The sequence below is a fragment of the Danaus plexippus genome, chromosome 10, assembly GCF_018135715.1.
Source record: "Danaus plexippus chromosome 10, MEX_DaPlex, whole genome shotgun sequence".
Taxonomy (NCBI): domain Eukaryota; kingdom Metazoa; phylum Arthropoda; class Insecta; order Lepidoptera; family Nymphalidae; genus Danaus; species Danaus plexippus.
Genome location: NC_083543.1, coordinates 3,338,131 through 3,361,772, shown reverse-complemented (window position 1 = coordinate 3,361,772; position 23,642 = coordinate 3,338,131). Strand labels below are relative to the sequence as shown.

Sequence of the window (23,642 nt, the reverse complement as noted above, 5' to 3'; positions counted from 1 at the left end):
CACAGATGCAGAATAAATTTAAATACCTTTAATTATCCCTGCAATTACAGCATAGGTAATATTCTTTCTGTGCTGTGAACGAACTAAAAAAAAACCTACAAATAAAATTCTAAAACTATTAACGTCTTTATACCGTTTTGCTCAAAAATATTAATCTATTAGTAAAATTAAATGTTCCCGCTTTATAATATCTTGATTGATAGTAACCAATGACATAAACAAGTTGGGGTATTGGTAGCTTGGAAAATAAAATAATATTAAGGTGCTAACTGTCGAGTAATAAGCGAGGAAAGAAAAAAACACAATATTTCTATTTATATTTAAAAAATTACTCTTATTGGCTTCCAATGTATAACAATTCTTATTGTTTTTAGTAAACAGATTATTTTTCTGATTAAGATGAATTTATCTTAATAAATATTAGAAATATGTAGTCATATATTAGCCATAATAATTTAATTACTCAATACATACTTTTTCTTTTTCGAGCTAGATTGGCGAGTGATTCAGAACTACGCAAAGAAAAGTTTATGGTTCCGTCAAAGTGACCTTTACCATTCATTTTTATTAGTCAATTATATTTCTATAAAATAAACTACATAATTTTAATCTTGACAGAAGGCATACACTCAATACGCTGTAAATAATATCGGCTGGAAATAGAAAATCATTTTCTAATTTCGTTTTCGAAATTAAATCCAATATTTACAGTTTACTACAGATTTTTAATTGGTCATTAATCGAACACACTTGTTCTATTTTAGGGATTTATACAATTGGTAATCGTTGTTTGCGTTTTAAATACACGAATGAGAATTCAAAACTCTAAACATTGTAGTAATCTCCATGAGTATAATAAAATCATTTTGTAAAAGTTAAGTTAAAATAATACGTATGTACAATTTTTGTCATATATAGTATAGTAATAAACGATAATCAAATTATTATAAGTGTTAAGTACAAGTAACCATGAACACTGTACAAATTGCAATTGCTTTATATAATAAAGTTTTTAAGTTAAAATAATATTATAGATATTTTCCTGAACTAGCGCGCCAACTGCCAGCTATAGCTACAAGTTTCTCCATTAAATTGAATGGTAGTAAAACAAATACTTATTCCGGGAGTAAATGAAATAAAACTGGGGCACAAATAGATTGTTTCACCCAGTTTCACATGATAAAGTGAACTGCAGCGTACAGTTCCAACGGTGACGCCATTGTGGATAGATTGACGTATTGTTTCTGTTTAACTGATTCTATTTTTAAATATACAAAATATCAAATATGTCCACTATAAGATGAGCCATATATATAGCTTTTGTGTAGCTTCGCGAATTATCTTTTATGCCTACTTTATGGCAGATAAATCTTTTTAATGTTTATTTAGCGCGAACAATAGTGGGGATTTACGATTTAATCATAGAATCTTTTCAATTATGTTATTTATGTTTTTGGCTTTTCATTCATTCATTCTTGTACTTTATTCGTATTATTTATTAAGATTCTCCTTCTTACATCACGATACGTATATATTGATGGTCAATTTATAAAGCCATCGGCTGTTAAACACTTGGCTAATAAACTCCATAAACCTAGCGGCTTTGGCGGTTTCGACATAAAAGTATGTAACAGTAAAATATAATATTGTTTCAGTACAGAGTTACATATAAATTAATGTTGTCGAATAATACTATATTTTTCCTAATTAAATAAGCTTTGCGTTGATAAATTTAATTTTACGTTTATTAGATTTTATTATATGTTTGAAAAATAAATACTATAATTTATTTGTTTGAAAAGGTCGGGAGTATTGTAAATGTTAACGAGATTTGTCCTTTTCGATGTTTAAATAATTAGATCATTATTATAAGATGAATCATAAAGTAAGAAATATAATATCAAGTTGGTAACAGGACTCATAACTTCAAGGGAGTAAAACGGAGGACAACATAAAACAAGCAATTATTACCGTACCAAATAAATTTTTCTTTCTTATATAATTTTCAGGTTCAAAATTCTCGTGTTCTTGTAAGATTTTTATTTAATCAGCTCACTTTTACTTTACGTTACACATTTTAATGATTATTCTTTTGTATTTGCAACAAGTTTATATCTTCTCTTTAAAAAAATTACATTGTTAATGATTACATGAAAGAAGCGTCTTCCTTTATTTCAGATTGTAACTTAATTAATGATTAACTATAAATACTGTTTAATTTAAAATAATATTATACAGAGCTTTTGAACGCTTACTAGTGCTTCAGTAATAACAATATAATAATTAATGGACTTTCAAATTGCGAGAATAATATTATTAGACTACAATAATGAATTGTTTAAAAAACGGGAACCTTTTTACAGGTGAGGATCTACTTTGTATTAAAAATGGCACGAAATAACAACAACAGCATCGAAACGAACGGTGAACTGCGGATCCTGCTTGTGGTGACAGTAGTTATTGGTTTACTACTGATGCTATCCCTACTTATGTGCTACGCTTGTGTCCTTAAACGACTCTGCTGCGGTACACCAAGAGAAAGAGCGAAGAATCTAGCATGTGCTAGAAGAACTGAGAGCTATCCCATGGGAGATGTCACTTTAATCTCACAGCCAACAGAAAGTGAACGGGTCTGATGAATGACAAAACAAAATATTCATTCAATCGTTCATAGTAGTGAATGTTCGATGTTTTGATTAAATGCTTTTACGTTGGAAACGTTGGAATGAAAATGTAACAATAAATATTGACTGAATATATTTTTATAGTTTTATTTTTTTCTTTATCCAGCGGTCAATTAGATATTAATTGTTATATTTTTTATCATGTAGCCGAGTTATGAACTGTAACTATTCCCTTTTTATTTACATTTTTACCAATGATATGGGTATGAGACGGGTTGGCGCAGAATTCCTACCGAATTACTCAATTTCGACCAAAAATGGCTTTTTGTTTACATTGTTAAATGGACTGTTGGACTCTGGCCACAACGTCTAAAACTTCCTCCAGATAGTTACAAACATTTGTTCAAATGCAAAAACAAAGCCTAATCATGCCTATTCAAGCCACCGCACTAGCCGAGACTGATAAAAGCCTGTCTAGTGCATAATCGTTAATTTTAAGACGTTTTTACCGTTTTCTTTCATTGTACGGTCTTAGTGTATGATAATTTTTTACTTCAAGTTATGAGAGTGATCATTAATTTGCGCAAAGTAATTGACTAAAACGTCCGGATTTATGAAACTATTAATCTGATTTTACACCACGCTAATACCTTTGTCACACGCTCTCCGCGAATTTTTGGTGTTGCCATAATTATAAAAGATCAGACCACCTAGCACTGTTTCTTGTTCTCTAAACTGAAGAAGCTACGAAAAAACGATAATGACGATAACGACAAACTAAAACCGCATCGTAGTAGGATCTGTATCAGATCACTAAAGTATTTTCATCAAGTGATTTATGACTTTGAAAAGACACTGGCGTACCTAAATATTACAAGCACAAGTTGTAAAATACGTATCCATTAAGCAGTTACCCACAATACGAACGTAAAGTTCGCTATATTTTTTAAACGGACGTCTTATATAGATATCTGAATCTAATGTGTAAAGCAAATAAATTACTTTTAAATAAAAAAAATATATCACACCTACTAAAAAAACTAATTAAACATTCATAGGTTCATAAAATCAAAATGCTTCTTTAGCAATTTTTAATAACGTTTTTCAAAACTTCTTCATAATAACTTTAGCATACCTACTTACCTTTTATCGTGTTTCTATGACCTTCACAAACTCGAACAGATAGACATCAAAGCTGCTCTAATAGCCCCCTCTTCCTTTTGTAGGGTGGATCTCAGAAAATTTAAATAAAAATCAGTACTACCAACTGAAACCGGTATAACTATGTCCTTCCGGTTCTTTGAATGTTCTTTTCATCTTTTTAACCTTAAAAATACACACTTACGTAAATTACGAATTAGTGATGAGATATTTATATTATTGCATATTCTTGTATTATTTCAAATTACATCTCATTCTAAATACCTTCATTTTTGTCAAGACATTACATTTTCAAACTGAACACAGACAGTTTCTTGTGTTTTAATAAAAAATCTTCTTTCATGAAACTATTAAGGAAAAACTTGTTGAATACTCAAACCCGTAGTGCCTAACTAAATATTAAGATTTTAAATGACTACAACAAAGTGATATTTAAATAAGAATTCTAGTTAGTTAAAGATTATTTAATAGCACCTATAAAACATCAATTATAATTATAAAATTGTCTGTTAACGAGACATTTAATAATAAACGGAACGAATATTACCAAGCAACATTTTTGTATGGACACAATAACGTATAATGTTGCTGACTCCTTGATACGGTCACTTCGAAAATGAAATCGGAAAATTCCATATATACTAAATAATTGAATCACCAAACTAAAGTTTTTCCTCATTAAGATTTTGAATTTTCGTGATTTTATTCAATAATTTTCGCACATGTCAATAATAACATTATAATTAATATAAGGTTAATCTGGCGACTGCAATTTTGGTATTATGAAGAAAACTTATGGCAAGACTATTGTCAAGTACCTTACCTATTTTATATATATATATCTATCCATGTAAATAAAATTGGAGTGTCTGTTTGTAAAATTACAATAACCGTTTTTTACTATATGAAGATATATACGTATACGTTTTATAATTTTCGTCTGTTTGTTTGTTCCAGCTAATCTCTGAAATGGCTGGACTGAGCTTGACGGGACTTTTACTGGCAGGTAGCTGATGTAATAAAGAGTAACATAGGCTACTTTTCATCCAGATCCCGAAATTAAGCATTATCACGCGAGGTAGAGGCAAGCTGCATGCAGTTGTTAAAATATTTTTCTTTGTTTTCTTTTTACGCATTCAAAGTAGCGGGAAACAGTTAGTATATATGTATATACACATTACTAGGTTTACCATAAGTTGTACTTAGTAAAAGCTACAATAAAACGAATAAATTTTTGGTAACAGTTATATTATTTAGAATGATATGTTGTTGTTACAGAATATATTATAATTTTAACTCCTGTAAAGAAGATTGGTCATATATATTAATTAAAAAACATGTAGATATAAATTCTATCACAGACGCTAACATTAGTACTACATATAAAAAAAATCATACATCAAATACAAGCCAATTATGAAACATAAATATTTTATGACATTATAACAGTGCTATATAATATTCCTATACTTGTAAATTGGTAGATATAGTCATATATTTCTATATATATATTTTTAGTAACAATCTTTAGTACAAACTAATAAAGGCACATAGAATTTAAGGCAGTCAAAATCTTACTGATCAATAAATACTAACATTTTATAGAAGACACTGTATTTCAAATTATATAAAAAACATTTGTTAGTATTAAGAATATATTCCAAACATTCATATATAAATATATAAAATATTTTATAAAATTACTACATGATTCTGATGTTTTTAAAAAGCAAGGATACTTTTTACACATTAAATCTAATAAAAAAAATCCACTCCTGACACACTGGTGGGTAATAATGATATATTTATTTAGATGTCTTTGTTAAAAAAAAAATTCACCATGATTATGAACACTTACAACAAAATATTAAAATATAAAACATATTATTTCTCAATTATAAAATTGAGGTTTCGGATAACGTTCATGAACATTAACAAATATGCCATTTAATTATGACCAAATGTTTAAAATTATAAACACGAATAAAAAAAAAGTTTATAAAAAAATAGGACGTCAAATAGATATATGTGGTTACAAATTAAAAGCACAATGGCGACTATTACGTATATGTAAGTTTAATATATGTACAAAAAAAATCCACGTCTAACCAGTAATAGAAACGATTTAGTAATAAAACAGACATTATAATATTTTTTTAACATTCGATGGAAGCGGAGATATAATTTCATAAAAACAATTCATTTATAAAACAAAATATATACACTATATAAAACACTAAAGGTTACGTTTGCATAAAATTTCTGTACAAGTATCTGTCAATGTCATTAATAACACCCGGTTCTATGATGTCTATGGATATTTAATTCTATTTCACCTTCTTATGGCGTATAGCTTTGTTCCCTTAAAACTCCATGGACTAGTGTCCTAAGGGATTGCGGCTTGCAATATTCTTCTAGCCAATTGAACACACCAGCTGAGAATTCAGCGAAGTTGTTTGTTGGTACTGACTCGAAGGATTCGAACAGTTTATCCATTATACCCTGAAACTGTACTGCGTTTGTAAGTATATGAAGAATTATAAGTAAATAAATTTTATGTAAAATCTTTAAGAAAAAAAAATCCTATATAAAAACTTCATAGTAATAAAAACCATAAAAAAAAACGAAATCAGAGTTATTTAATCTCGTGAGAAATAAATTAACCATGAAGTATATAGGGATTTGGTACTGAAATAACAATTAAAAAACTGTATAGATGTTTTTAGAGGATTATTTTATATAAATATTGATAGATTGGGTTAAATGTTTTTGACATATTAAAAACTATTAGCAATGAAGTTATGTTACACTGTTTTTATGTATATAACTATGAATAAAACTCGCGAAAATCTTAGATCTCATTATAACTATGTTTGTATCGAATTTTTAAGATAAATCTTTAGCACTTATACAACTATACGAAGATAAAATTATAAACCAATCATAAAAAAATAATGTAATAGATGTCAAATATCATCTTATTACAGATTAAAAAAATATTTTCTAAACTAAATTAAGTATTGTTTTAAAAATTTTGAAACTATTTTATTACTTATTATAAATATGATAAAGAATATTTAATGTATATACTGACCACATGAAACTTATCCTGATCAGAGAGCCGTTGCTCGCTATGACCAGGTACAGAATGCTGAGCTTTTACTATCTGCTCATAGTTAGCTTGCATTATCCTTAAAGCTACGACATCTTTGCGTAGCGCATTACGTTCATCTTCCTGGCGTCTACGTTGCTGCAGTAGATACTGAATATAATCTATTGATTTTTGTAGTACCTAGAAATTTAATCATTAGAACATTACTATTTTTATAATTTTAGAAAGCATGTATGATAAAATTTTGGTATTAAACAAATAGAATATAGTATTTTGTAGTATTAAATTAATATAATTATTTTTAAAACTTATTTGTTAATATTTGTACCATTAACAGTAGTGCTAATAGACTTATAGACACTTTTAAGTAACAGCAAATTTATTTTGATGTTTAAATATAATTTTTATATCTTTTTACGGTTAATGATTTATAAATCAACTTACAGCAGCTTTGCTAGGCTTGTATCCGGAAGCCTCGGTTTGCTGGCAGGTTGGCACCAATTCTTGGAGGGAATCATATCCTTTTTTTATAGCATCTCTCCTCTTCTGTTCAGCCTAGAAATTATAATTGACGAAAAAATATATATAGTTATAAATTTGTTACTAAATATTAAGCAGTTTAAAAACTACATTATTTCAGGTGTTAATTAAAATTAAGAAATTATTACAGCCATTATTTTGCCAAATAATAATTGAAATGGATATATTCAGACGTAAATACTATTTATGTTATTGAAATAATTACTTAGGTTGGAGTCGCATAAGAAATATGTGAGGTTAAATGTCAGATATATTTACGCAATTGTTATCTACCTGGGTATGAGCTTCTCTTCGCCTTTCCTTGAAGCTCAAAGCAGATGCTTTATTATCTCCACTATCATCTTCATCTTCTGTTTAAGTAATAGAGATACGATGATATAAATAAGGAAATGTAGTAAAACAAAATCGTTAGTGCACTGTTTACAAACCTGAATTATGATTAGATGATGACGGCGTTTGATGTATATTCTGCAAAGAACCGCTACTACCTGACCTAGGATACATTATTAGGCACGTTTTGAACTAATATAACAACCATTAAAACTATTATTTTAGGACTTTTTAAACTATAATGCTTATCTTATCGCCATATGAAGCCTTTCATAAACACATAATAGTATCAAGTACTCGCTAATATCTACTACACTAACACAGTGACATTGGACACATGACATCGGTCCATAGATAAAAATATTTGGTGCTTTATGACAACGTTGCTAATTATTTAATTAAGTATGTGAAACTGTATGACAATGCTACTAGTAATATAAAATAAAATCGTAAGAGAAAATCACGTCAAATTAATGATAACAAAAAAAAATATTAAAAAAAAAAGTCAGGCTTTGCATGAAATTTGTTTCACCAATGTCGAATTAGTCATTACTTTATATATCCTTACATGACATAAAATAAAGCATTTGGGTGTATTTATTTCAATTAATCAAGCACATCACTGCAAAATTTTTAGACTGTAGTGCTATATGAAACATTGATTGACATTTAGTTTTATAAGGTTGGTATTTCAGTTGCCCTAAAAAGTGAATGGATTCGGATCGGATTGAATGTCTGATTGAAATTTGAATGATTTGCGAACGTCTTCATCTCCAACAAACAAAAAATATTTCTTGTGAAAGCATACACAGCTCTGATAAAACTTATTGCGTCTCATTAAGTATTTTTTAAAAGATTAAATCATTTTAAAGAAACAAATCATGTGCATGAACTCTTGAGTGAGTGTATTCATCAATTACATTGCAGTTTTATATCAAATTTGTACCCACTTGAACACTCAACTTAAGTGACCTAGCCAGCAATGGCCACCATTTTAGAATAGTTCGGTTGTGTCTTAAATTATTTTTAATTTATTTAAAATTAAACAGTGATGTTGAATAAAGTTAAACACTTTTTAAACATTTATACTGAACCATCTTAATGTATTTTATACAGAATTTATGCGGATGTGGATATATGAACGTTAAAGAGCAATTGTTATAAGAGAAAGTTTCTTTCAGAAATTATAGTACAATTTGTATCGGGCAAGATGGTGTCGACGAGGCAGATGAGTAGTATAGGTGGTGGTAGTGGCAGTGGTGATGGTGCTGGGCCGTCTCACGCGGAGGCCGTGACGGTGGCGCGCGTAACACGCCACTCCAGTGCCTTACTCCCCGGGGGCTCTTCACCGCACGCCGGCAGGAACATCATACAAGCACCCAAAAGCTTTAACACCAATATGTTGGATATGCCCATAGAAGTTTTAGAAAAAATATTCCGCTATTTAGGATTCAAAAGTGTCTCCCACTTGAGAATGGTGAATAATTTCACTCTTGTATAATGTATGATTTCAAATGACATGTAGTTATTATTTATAGGTTTTGGAGGTTATATATTATGTAGTCTTCCACACGATATTCTTATCATTAAACCACAATTCCACAACATTATATAAATATAATAATCAATTTTAAAGTATCTGCTGGTTGATTAACAATTACAGTATCAAGAAGAGAAATTATTTTTTTAGGTTAACCGACAATTTAATACAATATGCAGTAGTATGCTCAATTCAACATTTCAAAAGCTTCAAAACCAGATGCTTAATCGTTTCCAAGCAATAAAAGCTAAGATGCCTCGTCGTGAATCAGCCAGGCGAAGCCACCCTCTTGCCTGTGAATCCGATATCATTGAAACTCTTCATATGAGATTGAGTTTGTTACAAATGACCTTTGGTAAACACATTGAGAGGAAACATTGTTGTTTTTTTCCTGGAGAGGTAATTAGCTTTTGATATCTTAGAGATAATAAATTGATATAATTTTGTTGATAATAGTTAGTTACTAACAGGTTGATGGTGTTTTAAACTCCAGCTTCATGAAGTTTTTGCTTTTAGATACTGGATGAGGTTTATAGTATTTTGTCTTATTTAAAAACAACAACCAAATTAGCGAGGCCTTACAAAGTGACGGATGAGCTCTTTGATCTAACGACGATGGCAATGGAGTACTTCAAGGAACACATTGAACCAAATTTACCAGAGATCACATATTTTGGTACAGACTTTTTTGATATCACCACAGCATTTTCACGTGAGTACAGTTTTAAATTACATTTTATTGTATTGATAATTCATGGATAGCATAAGAAGTGATTGTTAGTTTTTTTTTTTTTGTAGTACAAAGACACCAAGAACATACAATTCAAGTTTTAATCTAACATACTAGGTTTTTGTATCATTTTTTACCTTTCATAATTATGCTTGTCATTGTTACTGAACATCTGATTAATAATAGTGACATTTTATAGACAATTTTTTTTGGAGTATTCATATATATTTGCTCTTTTGGTGATGTAGTATTAAATTTTTATCTTGAATTATATGACTTATTTCTTTTCTTTTAAATTAATTATACAGCTTTGTCCGCTCTAAACTTTTTTTTAAATTTTATTGTGCTTATGTTATTGCGAAAGTGATTTAGTTGGTTTAAGATTTTTTTTTTCTTTATAATGGAATTATTTTAAAGAAGCACTCGTTCTATGAGTCACAATTTTAACTATTAAACCTTTTTACATTCTGCATTAACGCTAAGTCATTAACGTCGTAAGTAATACATACTATGAATCTAAGCGATATATTGTCATCGCCATTTTGAAAACGTTATTTGGTTGTTTAAAGTAATGCCAATGTATGCAATACTTTGAACGTAAAGAGCCAAAGATTAAACTGAAACATTATACAGTATAAAATTGTTCAATTCGTTCATTATTTTTAAGGGCGACTTATTATTTTATTTTTATATAAAACGAAAAAAGTCATTGGTGTTTTCGATAAAATCACGTTTCGAATACAAGACGGGGTCGTGTCTAAAAATATATATATTTATTCAGACGTTTTTGTACTTTTATTTCGATTGAACCCCGATTCATATAATTCGATTATGAATAAAAGATTTACGCAATGTAAATATATTCATAAGTATAAGTGAACTTTGTTTCGAAATATGAATAGATTTATTCGTAAAGTTTACGTGTATCAGTAAAAATGTTCTAAGTTCGTTTCGATTTCGCGATTCTAATGTATTCAGAGTCCGGATTTAGTCTCGAGATCGTTGTCGTTAAAAGTGCAAAAAATAATCGCACAAGCCGGTCAATAGGCACAGCTCAGGATGATTTTAAAATGGTTCTACAATAATAGCGGTTCCTTTATATCTGTAACGATGATTATAATATAAATAATTTAGTAAAGTTTTAAATAATGTGCTCTCATTTTCATTAATCTTCATTTTCACGCCGAATGTTCTATAAATAAAATACGTTTATAACTTTTAAACAACTTCCGTAACATTATTGTCACCTCCCACTTTGTCTATTATTAAACTACGTTCATAAACATGTTTTTTTTTTTACACTGAAAAATTTTATTTATTTTCGGTTGCCAGTTTCTGAACCAGTAGCACGTTTTTTCATAGTCTACCTAAAAGCGCTTGTCGAAGATTTTACATGGAATGGCATTACGAAGTTTTTTTTGGCTTCACGTTTGGTATAAAGTGCTTTTTAAAATCTACATATACAGTTTGAGATATTTGGAATCTTTGTACCTACAAAGTCAAATAACTCCCAAAGGACGACGTCTAGTTCTTTTATTTGTAAAGCCACTTTCAAAACGGTCACAGAAGAGCCTTAGCTAACCCTTAACAAACAAAGCAAGTTAAAGCAATAAAATAAAACTTTGCCTTCAAAACCCTTCATTAAGCTTTGTGCTATTTAAATGTTTATATATATATTTTTTTTTTTTTTTTATTAAAGGCTTTAGAGAAGCTTAGATAGTTTTTTTAAAGGAAAACTTTTATTCTATAATTTTGTATTCTAGATTATTGTTCACCCTTAAATTTAAAATATTCAATCATGTAAAACAATTTACCACGTTTTTCAAACTAGGAATTACGTAATGAAATACTCAAACCCACATCGCGTACAACATAACACAACGTCCAAAGTGATGTCATAGCCGGTATCTACGGAAACGTACAAAACTTGGGTTCCTCGTCGTTATGTTAAAGAATAATATAAAATTAAAATATATCTTGCTAATTGTTGTGACAAATAATTTCCTAAACATAAGAGAAAACATGCGATTTTTTTTTTAGGTGAAAAAAAGGTCTTGTACACGGTAAAACCTCTTTACTCAAAATTTTGCTTTTATTACATTCAAAAGTTTAATTTTGGAACATCATTTTCGAAAATTTTTATTCAAATTCCAATTTACAAAACGCTACCTGGAGAATTCGTCTTTACCTGAATATGTATAAATTTGAGGTACTATCTGGAAGCTACTTAATAGAAGCATGACTGGCGTAGTTTTTTTGTTGAGCGGGTAAATGAGAGGCCCAACTTCATACACTTTAATACGTTCCACTAATGTATGCTGCGTAATTGTGCTCTCATTGGCCGTTGTTCACAACTACACTTGATACGACTGTATCACTATCGTTACTATTGATAGTATAAAAGTTTACATAAAGATAATTTATTTTGCTTACATAATAAACACGTGACAATTGTTAGCTATTTATTATATATGATATATCTAACAAAATGGAGACTAACTTTTTAAATGAATAAACACATTTCTTTAATCCTTTTAGGTATTAAATGTAATGTTATAAAGTAATCGAGTTTTTTTTTTTGCAATATAATTTAACTTAAATTAATATTAATGTGCGAAAAAATAAGCTAAATATAAGCGAAAAATATGAATTAATTTTGTAATGTTGGTTGATTGGAAACACTAAACCGCTACCAAACAACGTCATAACAGAATAATGTTTACGTACAGCTAAACCCGGCTTCGATAAGTTATTTGAAAGCCACAAATTGACCGATTGTAATTATCAACAAAATATATTGTTAGCAGCCAACCGTGAATACGGTTAACCAATGCGAGGAAATGAGATATACCTAAATTACAAATAAATTTATACATAAATACTTTATGGTGTTTTAAAATATATTTCTGTCCTGGCCAGTAACTAGCCACGATTTAAAAAAAATATAATATTACTATTACAACAAGAAGAAACTATTTTTTTTTTTAACACGTAATATAACTTGCTATATATATATATATATATAACATTTATTTTTATCAAACCAGAACCACTATATTCTAATACCTTAGTCAACTAATAGCTCCTAAGTAGTCATTAATAATTTAGGGTTCAATGCTCCGAAAAGCGTAATTTGTGCAACTATACAATGTATTATACAATTGTATTGCATTTATTAATTTATTACACATTTGTTATATATTCAGACCAATAGACATTTATTTCATATTTACTACACACGATATATATACTTTTAAATTGAGATTTTTACTATAAGTTTATCTTTATTATTTTTTTATCATAACTTACAATTGATATATGAAAATTCTGATCATAAGTGTAAGTTGCGAACCCGTTATTACTTGAGATGCATCTCGAACGAGTCTTCTTATATTAAGATCTTTCATAAAAGTAGACTAAGTGCCGCTTGAAAAAAAATGTAGATTCGATATGATCATAGGTAATGATAATGTTGGGAGCATGTTTGATATATTTATAACTAGATGTAAGAAAAAAAAATTTATACATATATTATCTAGTAATAAAGATAAATCTAGATGTAATGATTGTATGACGTGGTCTATACTGTATTTAATCTATATAAAGATTTTAAATAAATCACTTAAGACATTAAAACTGGTCACATATAAGTATGAAAAAAAACTTAGGCTATCATTGATTAATTTATTAATTAAAATTTTAATGTTAAAGTAAATGACTTTGTAACTTTAATAAACATCTATGTTGCATATGGTAATGTCATTTCAAACGACTGCTATGATCTTTAATGACTCATAAATTAGATATAATATAATTGCAGCTAAAACAAAATATAACATTATCACAGTTATAATTAAACTGGACATTGAAATCTTATAATGTTGAAATGTTGTTTTTTTTTATTTATTTTTAGTAATAAACTGAAATCCATATTAATATAGACTATAATTTTTACTTAAATAACCTTAATGGCTCAGTTCCGAATATAGCAAAAGTAGTATTTAATACTAAATGTGCTCCAATATGTAAAAAATACTATTTGAGAACTTAAATTCATCAATACATATTGTATAAGCTTGATGCAACGTGAAGATAAACGTTGAACTAATGGAACCGTGGAAATACACGGCTATTTAAAGATATATATAAATAAACAGAAGATAGGAGGTGATTCAAAATAATTGTCTTCACTCTAAAGATTGACTTAAACCACAATTGAACAGAATGTCTCATATAATTTCAGCTGGAGAGTCGAGTAAGTCCTACATGTGTTTGGACTCGCCTCCGCCCAGCGGTTTCGAGTCCCAACAGGCGAATAACACATCAGAGCGTCACGTCTCCTCGCTGAACCTGTACATGGAGGAGAGCCTGCCGCCCTCACCTCCACCGCCGCAGAGCAATATGGTTTTGAGAAAAAGGATACATAGGATCAAACAGGGGATGAAGAAGTTAGTTATACCCACACACACATGCGCGCACGCACAGACAGACATATATATACATTTTTATTAAAATACATTAAATTACCTAATGGATAAAAATATCGCTTATTGTTATATTCTAATAATGTTATGGATGCGAGAGTTTGTGACGATGTACGGTAATTCGTTACTCTTTTAAGTAAAATATACTGAATTGATTTTGAAGAAACTTTCTATTAATTGTGTTTTGACGAGAGAATATGTGGGCTATAATTCCGTGCAGTTTTTATGGGAACACATCATAACAAATGCATATATGTGTTATGAAGACACGTGACTCAAACGATAGATGTCGCTGAAGCTTGGCAAACATTAATCTATCAAAATGTATTAAGTACACATTAGATTATTCATTTATTATCTATATAAAAAGAATCGAGAACAACGTGAACCAAGCCACGGTGAAAAACGAGGCTAAAGAATAAAATTATGTTATAATACTTAGTATGTTTATATAACTTTTTTAAAATTCGCAACGATTGATTCTGGTTTATCTATCGTATGCGGGTTTTGATTGACGCTTACCATACGGGTCCGCTGGCGAAACTGTGCAAAACATTCACTATGAATATGCTATACACGTTATACCTTTAGAAGCCGGTCTATTTGAAGACATTTCTTTAACTTCTATAACGATCCAATTTACAGGTACAACGATCAACTGTCGGCATTACGGAGCGATCTGAGGAGTTGTAAACGTAAAACTGCGTTACAACAGAAACAGATCGCGGAACAACAGAAACAGATCGCCGAACAACAGAAACAAACACTGGAATACGCGAACCGTCTGGATGACTATGATAAGAAGAATGAGGAGACCAGTAGAAAATTTCAAACTTTATTACAGGTGATATAAATACCGAAATAGATATACCTAAATACCTACCTCCTATTTACTATTCTAGAATTGAAGTCACTGTCATTTTGCATATTATAATTGTATAATGTTTATTATTAACATATCTTGTAAGAATGTAATATGAATTTTCGCTCTTATTTGAAGTTAGTGATTATAATATGTTGTAAATAAAATTGCACGTAAATTAATATTTTTATGGACATTAAATAGTGTATAATGTATAATTCACTATCATTAGTTATGCAACAGTAATTTTTATCTCCTGGAGATGTAACTTTTGTATATTTCTTTACAAATGCATCTTGTTTCAGTATGATTCTGTATAATTCTTGTAAATATATATAAAAACATAATATAATTGTATAAATTTACCTTACATTCTTTTAGATTCTTTGAATATTTTAAGAAGTTAAAGTAATAATTAATATATACTTGATGTAAATCATTTTTTTCCCCCAATTTTCTATTACATATAAACAGTAAAGTCTAAAAATACTATAGCAATATATATAATATAATATATATATTCTATTAATACTATTAATTAATATCGTATCATATTATTATTTATTACAGGAGTTGAACAAATGTAAAACGGAACTGCAGTATTGGCGTTCGCGTTCACCAGCCGTGCCTCCTTTATGTGCGGAGTGCGGGGCTTCGTTGAGACTATCACCAGCACCTTCGTTACAGGTTAATAAAATTAATAGTTTACATATTTTAAACTGTATACATCAAGTAATAAGGGTTATATTACAGCCAGTGTTGCTAAAACTCTAACAATTGTGCACTTAAACATAGATCTGTTTAATTTAACATTCCATTATATGTGTTTGTTGAATAATATTAAATCAGCTTCCTGAATATCTTTTTGTGAGATAAGCCTTAAACTAACTTGTTATTTTATTATAGTATAGTTTATTAGTTTTACTTATAATGTGTACTGGGTAGTTGATATTATTCGTAAATTTTGGGTTCATTAAATCCATTGCCAGGGACGTTTGGTTTAAAGTGTTTTTAAGTATAACAATGCAAGTGTTATTGCTGTCAAAATAGCTAAATAGTAATTAAATTGATATAATAAAACTATAGAGGTTTAGTGCCTTATGCATTTTATTACTAATATCAAATTATCCACAAAAATATTTGTATATTGTTACGTTTGACAAATCAAATTCACAGTGGGCAGCCGGTTCAAGTACGGAGACAAACGAAATTGAAACGGCTAGTGGGAGTAAAATTGTCGAGACGCCAGTCGAGGTCAAAGACAAGGACGGCAAGGACAGCAACAGCAAGGACAGCAACGTCAAAGACAGTAATAGCAAGGATAGCAACGAGGATACGAGCACGCCGCCGTCACGCCGCAGAGCCTCCGCTGACGCCACCACGCCCGATAGAAAGAAGAGGCGACTCACACGACCAAGAAAACTATAACATTATACAGGTGAAACATACTTGGCTTGATAATCAAAGTCAATATACTTCAGTTAAATTTTGACTAAATGATGAAATCATCATCACCACAATGAAACACGATGAGAATACGATTATATGATTGGGATTAGTTTATTTGAATACCAAAATAGATTAAACACTGTCGAGTTTACAATAACTGTTTCTTACTACAACCAAACAATTTCAGTGTGTGATATAGTTCAGAGAGGAATAACAATTAGATTTTTGAATTTATAAAGACATACTGATTACCATAAACATTAATGTCAATTTGAGGAATTAACTATTCACACTATTAGTATTACACATTAGAATTTTAAATATTTACTATCAGTACACACTAAACATATTCTGTTCATAATTCATATATAACATTGAAAAATCAACATATTTTAAAGGTCTAGCTGAATCTAAATATTTATTACAAGATATTGATTTTAATAAGGTTTCTGTTTATTCTCTTGAAAACGAGATAACATCATTTAGTCAAATATTTCATTGTATTTTAAGTACTGTCCAAAATAAGAATGTGAACTTAGTTTCCATATTAATTTTGTTTTATATAGAAAGGATTGATGTCCATATATAAAATCAGTAAGAAAACCGCCTGGCGGATAAAATTTCATAGTAATAATTTTGGGAATGTAGTTGGTTTGAGCTAAGGTAACAATTTATATATATATTATTATTATTTAAAATCTACTTGTATTTATTTCAGCTTTAAAGTATACGATGTTGTAACAAATATTATCTTCTAAGACTATGCGTCCGAATGTAAGGCATATTGTTTCACAAACAGATTTTCACTACAGAGCCCGTACAATATGTAGTCATTCACTTTTCAATACTAATATATTATCTACAATAGTTGTAGCAAAACATCAACTATAACGCAATACATATTTATAGCACAGCAATTTTACCATTTATTATTTATTTATTGCATTTTTATATTCTCAAATATATTACAAATTTATATATATAAAAAAAATAATACATTCTAATGGAAATGCCTGTCATATTTTCGTGTTAAACAGTGAACTGCAATAAGAAGGATTGAGTTGATAACTTAAAATATTTTGTTCATAAAATAGAACACATAATTTACCACTCGCTTTACAAATGCCGTCTTTGTTAAAAAATTATTTCTAATGAAGGCTGATCATAGTAGATGTACATTCAGGGCAGTATTTATATACCAAACAATATATATGTGTGTGTACTATGGATCATGACGAGTTTTGTGGCCAATGAGAGGAATACATATAAAAAATATTTTAAAAAAAGTTCAAATGATGCATTAAACCTGAAGACTTAGTCTCGTAGCATATTGAATTTATTTCAGAAGGTGTTCGAACTAAAAGCGTAGTTCTAGATTTTTAATTTAAGTAATTTAGATGCTCTTCAAAATTGATGACAATATAACAGAAATGTTTTATTTTTAAATTGTGTTATGTAAGAGTTTAGTTAATGGTGTAGTTGTCATGGAATCAAATAAGATTTCCGTGTAATTGTGGTGGAGTAAAAATAACAATTTACAGGAAACATTGCTAGAAATAAACTTATTCATATTAGAATCACCTGCATTACAAAAAAAAAAAAATATTTTAATCTGTTACCTATATATAAATATTTAGTGTTGCACTTTTTTTTTTAATTTTAACTCTGCCATCTGGTTCCATGACAGTTATACATTTTACAGCCCTAGTTAGTTTGTGAATAGATTTAAGAGGCGGAATGTTGTTTTTTATTTGTAAATACTATATTTAAAAAAAAAATCTCTTGTGTAATGTACAAATAAATATATTTATGGTTATATTAATATACAAGGTTAAAGTGAATATTTTTGTGACATGGTGTATAGATGAATGACAGTAGTTGCGGCGTAATGCCATTTTAACTAAACTATCTATGTGTTTGTATTTCACGGGCTTCACACAATTTTTGCATCATGTCACTAAGTATGAGAACATATCAAAATAAATACAGAACATCCCGATCGCGCAAAATAAGTACAATAGATTTATAAGAGATTTATGTTTTATTTTATGAAAATTAAAAAAAAAAAAATATAAGAAGATTGTCTGCTTGTAAATCATTCACCTTTAATTCAATGATATATGTATGTATGACACGGAATTGTTCATAACGTCGCATTTTATTTTCATGTATGTGTAACTGTGGTAATTAAATAGCGGTGTGTTAGAAATATTGTTCGATAGATGAACCACGGCTGTCTTGTATCTAATGTAAATTAATTAATTTCTTTTTTTTTTTTTTAAACAACGATTTAAAATCGTATCGCTAGGATGCGCTTTGAATTACTTTATTGGTGCAAAATGTAGTCTTTGACAATAAGATTGTATAGTTACCAGCTATTTTCACTAGAGGGCGCTCTTCATAACAACCGCCACCATGGTTATAAATTGCGGATGCTATATATTTTGATGTTTTATATTTGATATATACAATGTGAAATGCTTACGCGTGTTCGTCTATGGCTGTCAGCCAAATGCTACATTTGCCACCATTATATTTTTGTATATAGTTAGTGTTGTACATACTATGTATGCTGTGTGTAGTAACGTAGAATGTTCCACATTGTTAGTATGGTAAGTAGTATTGATGAAATGACAAAATAGATTTATATAAAATAAAAAAAAAATAATAATTTATATATTTTTTGAAACGCTAAAATGATCCTTAGTTTTGTTATAGGACGTGTTATATTGTGATGGTATTTTTGATTAACATTACCTATATACTTATAACACAGGAGCTAAGGAGAAGTCGTTTGTCCAACATGAGTTACACTTACCAAACTATTTGTTATTGTATTCATGTCTAAGAAATTGTATGATTTCTTTGTATATTCTATATTCTGGTGATGTCGACTTGTGTTTCTCTTCCCCATTCTATAAAGAGGCAATATGTTAATACATAGTATTATTCATACAAGCTGCGATTCGTAATAGTAAAAGTTTTTTTTTTTTTTAATTTAAACGATTGCCGACACAACCATCTATACAGATAAGTACAACACCTTGTCATATTAAAGGTGAATGTTACATATGAGTTTGACCTTATAATAATTTAGCCAATTTAAGTTATTATGTATATACCATAATATATTAGTGTAAGTAGACCATTTTGGAATATCAACGCAGCATTGCCAAGCACATAATGTATTATCAGTTCTATATGTTTTCATTGATTGATTGATTGGTTGATTTTTTTTTTAAGTTTTTGAAAAACATTTCATTTAAATGATTCCGTAGTTTGTCTATAGAATTGTATAGATGTTTAACATGTAAGCTATTTTAATGTCAACAATGAATTTGTAGACTCTAAATTGATTATGTGCTATAGATTAGTTGTGAGGGGCTGTCACAGAATAATAATAATAATTAAAAAAAAAATTGTTGTGCCTAAACGTTTTAGTACTTAATACGCTTGCTACACCCATGTTATGTGGGTCGGACATCGACAACCATTGTATGTTTTAACTGGATTATTTATAGTAATATCTGCTTCAACAGTGCAATACGTGAGTATCCATTGAATGGTGTTTTATAAATATATATATATTATTTTTTTTTGTGGCAAATTCATTTAAAATTTTCTTTTAATAAACTAATTTTAATGGCTATAGGGCTGTAAATTTAGGTTACTATGTTTCGGTTGTTGGAAAAATAAATGCACTATAAAGCATTGCGGAGAATATTGTGTTTGGGTGGGTGTGTACAACCAGCAAGACTGTCAATTGCTGTATATATCCTTATAATATGATAGTTTTATTATAAAGTATTTTTATTAGACAAAAATACAATAAATGTGTGAAGTCCACTGATATGTTTTATTCTACTGCCTTATAATCAATTTCTTATTTGAATAAATCTATGAAACAGTATTTGTGATTTAAAAAATATTTTTTGTTTCACTTCATTATTATGAAAAAGGGTAATTTTTTTTTTATTATCCTACTAGCATTTAAAATCCGAAAGTTTGTGATGTGGCTTATTGTTGGTCTAATACAAAAATGACTAATAAAACCTTACATTAATAAAGACAGGCTGTAGATAATTTATCCTGGAATTTCGTATGCTGGTTGTTTTATTAATCTTTTGGAACAAATCTTAAAATTTTTTCGTATGCCTGGTCATGTCTAAAAAATAAGCTCATATTCACTATATTTTAATACGAATCAGGCGAAACAATCTCATTATACTTTTATATTTAGCTTCCTGAGAATGAATCCGTATTTTTACGAAATTAATGGTTTTTATCATTAATTCTCGCTTTTTTTCCCCCGAAATTTAATTTCCAAAACATTATTCTTTATTAAAGGATTTTACCATAGTTTTTTTTTGGAGTAATTTTTCAAGACATGAAACTCATTAAATTATCAAATTTTTCTCCTTCAATTCTGGCTCCATTTATATTATAGGTATTATACGTATGAAAATTTCTTACGATGGATATTTGACCAATGTTTAAAAAAACATGGCCGGCCTTTTAAGAAGATATATACGAAGATATAAATTATAGGATGATGGTGATAAAAAGAGGAATATGAAATAAAATATTATATAATAAAAATAAAAGGAAAATGAAAAATATCGAGGCCGATGGAGAATATCAAATGAGGATATCTTATTGAAATAGAATATAAGATAATGTTTAAATTATTCAAACACTATAGTTATTGTTCAGAAAGTTTACACAATAATTTATGTAGATTATAATAAATGTTCTGGAACAAATATCCTTGGGGTAATACGTAAATGCTCTAAATGGTTTCAAATATAGAAAATACAAATGATGTTATTTATTGATTCACATTTAAACCTGCGTTTCTGGATATTATTTCAATATAATAACCTATAACGATTAAAGCAATCGCTTCCGCGTTCGCTTTTTTACAAGTTTGAAAACATTATCCTAAATATAATAGAAAATGGAGATTGAAATGACATTTAATTTTTTAAATGTCATTCCAACCTGGATGTCATCAAAAGTTAATACCGGATCGTGTATCCTCCATTCTATGCGACACTGGCAGAATATACTGTGCACGTCTTTGCACGTATGAAGGTCATATTATAAAAAATAAAAAAACCTGGACGTCATTAAACTTGATGAAATAAATCGTACTGAAATTGGTTAAATGGTAAAAACTTACCTAATTTAATCAGCCTATTGCTTCTCACTATTGTACATAGAGCTACGCCAAATTATGTCAACGAAAACATATTATATCGTAACAAAATTAAGTATAATTGATTTTGTGTTATACTACTGTTATTCAAATTACCGAGAAAAAATAATAATACATTATTAAGTTTCTAATTTAAAAAAACATTGATGACATAGAGTAGGTAGGTACATACATAATAATAAATACGTAATTTTTTAAAGAATTCTATTTCAATGAGAACTCGGTAATTATGTCGTATTTTTATTTGAATTTTATTAGTTAATTAATAATGTAAACATATTTTATTAAATTATAAATAAAAACACTAATACCTTCTGTTCATGATCAAAAGGAAGTATTTTTTATAAAGTAGTCGCATTTTTTATGACAATTATAAGAGATGTGTCGTCATTTTGTTTTATTAGATAAAGGTTAAGAAATAAAATGTTTGTTAAATTATCTAAAAATTAACACCTAAAAAAACAACAATACCATTTATCATATTTGAGCTCAATTGTGACAGAAAAATAGGCGTAGATGTGACTTCACCACACAACATTAAACGTGTTAATATATTATATTTTCTTCAACAATAAAACAACAATCTAGTCTCTTTCTGGAAAGATATGTTCTAGGGCTTAATGGATTTTTTTCATTCTAATTGAAAACAATATTTTTAATATTATTTTTATTAATAGTAATATAGAGGTTTCCTTTGGAATGTTCCTTAACAGCAGAAAGAATTACTTCTTCAAATTACGACTTCAAATACCTACTTACTATTTGTTTAAGATATCAACTACTTAAAATCTTCATTTTCTACTGTTAATGAATTTGAAGTCAAATAGTCAAAATATGCATTGTCCGTTAATTCTTTTACAGTTAAAATAACTCGACATGAAATATTTTCAAAGGATAAAGTTGTAAATATTCGGCCTTCCAATGAGTGCGATCAGTTCTAGGCATTGATGTCGCTTCGTTAGAATTTTAAAAGAATACGGAACAAACAAACGAGCGAAATCACCGATTACAAGTAAAGAGGGGTACACATGTAGGTGGTATTAGAATTTATCTCGTGATAATAGATTAATTTTAATGACGACGATTTTTTTATTATTATTTTTTTAACGGTTTCTTAATTTGAGTTACAATGACAGTGATGATACCTCTTTTTTAGTATTCTGGATGCTTGTGTTAAGAGAGCATCGCTCTTCCACTAATTGTTTCTAAGTTTAAATACAAGGCTTACTTAAATCTAGTTTTTCAAAGAAGTTTATTATTATCTTACAATACACTATCTATATGTTTATAGAATAGATAGAGTGCCTGTGAAATAAACGATTAACACTGGATACTTGATGTATGTGTTAAAAAAGAATTAACTGCACTTATAAATTTAATTTTAATAATAATCTATCCGATTTATATTTTTATCAAATTTAATTTTTTCCAAAAGCAATATTTTACTTATATACGGAACAGTTATTTTATTGAAAGCAAAAAAATCATTATAACATTATCAAATATCTAAATGAAACAATTTTTACATTGTTGATTATTTTATTTAGTATATTGAAGAGAAAAAAAAAAAACTATTTTTTCTTTGTTTATAG

General features: G+C 28.6%; 2 protein-coding genes across 2 annotated transcripts; one reads left to right on the top strand and one right to left on the bottom strand.

Annotated features, from left to right (window-relative positions):
• Nucleotides 1-5,016: 5,016 nt before the first annotated feature.
• LOC116767036 (max-like protein X) lies at nucleotides 5,017-8,096 on the bottom strand. Its single transcript, XM_032657189.2, has 5 exons — nucleotides 7,866-8,096; nucleotides 7,711-7,787; nucleotides 7,342-7,452; nucleotides 6,880-7,077; nucleotides 5,017-6,293 (listed from the first exon to the last, which is right to left on the bottom strand). Exons 1-5 carry the CDS (start codon nucleotides 7,939-7,941, stop codon nucleotides 6,126-6,128), a joined length of 630 nt encoding a protein of 209 aa, XP_032513080.1. The 5' UTR covers nucleotides 7,942-8,096; the 3' UTR covers nucleotides 5,017-6,125.
• A 417-nt stretch (nucleotides 8,097-8,513) lies between these two features.
• LOC116766705 (F-box only protein 28) lies at nucleotides 8,514-20,678 on the top strand. Its single transcript, XM_032656754.2, has 8 exons — nucleotides 8,514-8,666; nucleotides 8,949-9,244; nucleotides 9,458-9,706; nucleotides 9,824-10,019; nucleotides 14,281-14,485; nucleotides 15,167-15,365; nucleotides 15,954-16,070; nucleotides 16,560-20,678. Exons 2-8 carry the CDS (start codon nucleotides 8,978-8,980, stop codon nucleotides 16,809-16,811), a joined length of 1,485 nt encoding a protein of 494 aa, XP_032512645.1. The 5' UTR covers nucleotides 8,514-8,666; nucleotides 8,949-8,977; the 3' UTR covers nucleotides 16,812-20,678.
• Nucleotides 20,679-23,642: the final 2,964 nt, after the last annotated feature.

Excerpts from the sequence above, each read along its gene's own strand:
- LOC116767036 (XM_032657189.2), bottom strand. The coding sequence starts at position 7,941 with ATGTATCCTAGGTCAGGTAGTAGCGGTTCTTTGCAGAATATACATCAA. Across the intron at positions 7,788-7,865 it reads ATCATCTAATCATAATTCAG|AAGATGAAGATGATAGTGGA; the intron begins GTTTGTAAACAG and ends TTACTTAAACAG. Across the intron at positions 6,294-6,879 it reads ATCAGGATAAGTTTCATGTG|TTTCAGGGTATAATGGATAA; the intron begins GTCAGTATATAC and ends AACGCAGTACAG.
- LOC116766705 (XM_032656754.2), top strand. The coding sequence starts at position 8,978 with ATGGTGTCGACGAGGCAGATGAGTAGTATAGGTGGTGGTAGTGGCAGT. Across the intron at positions 9,707-9,823 it reads GTTGTTTTTTTCCTGGAGAG|ATACTGGATGAGGTTTATAG; the intron begins GTAATTAGCTTT and ends TTTTGCTTTTAG. Across the intron at positions 15,366-15,953 it reads AATTTCAAACTTTATTACAG|GAGTTGAACAAATGTAAAAC; the intron begins GTGATATAAATA and ends TATTTATTACAG.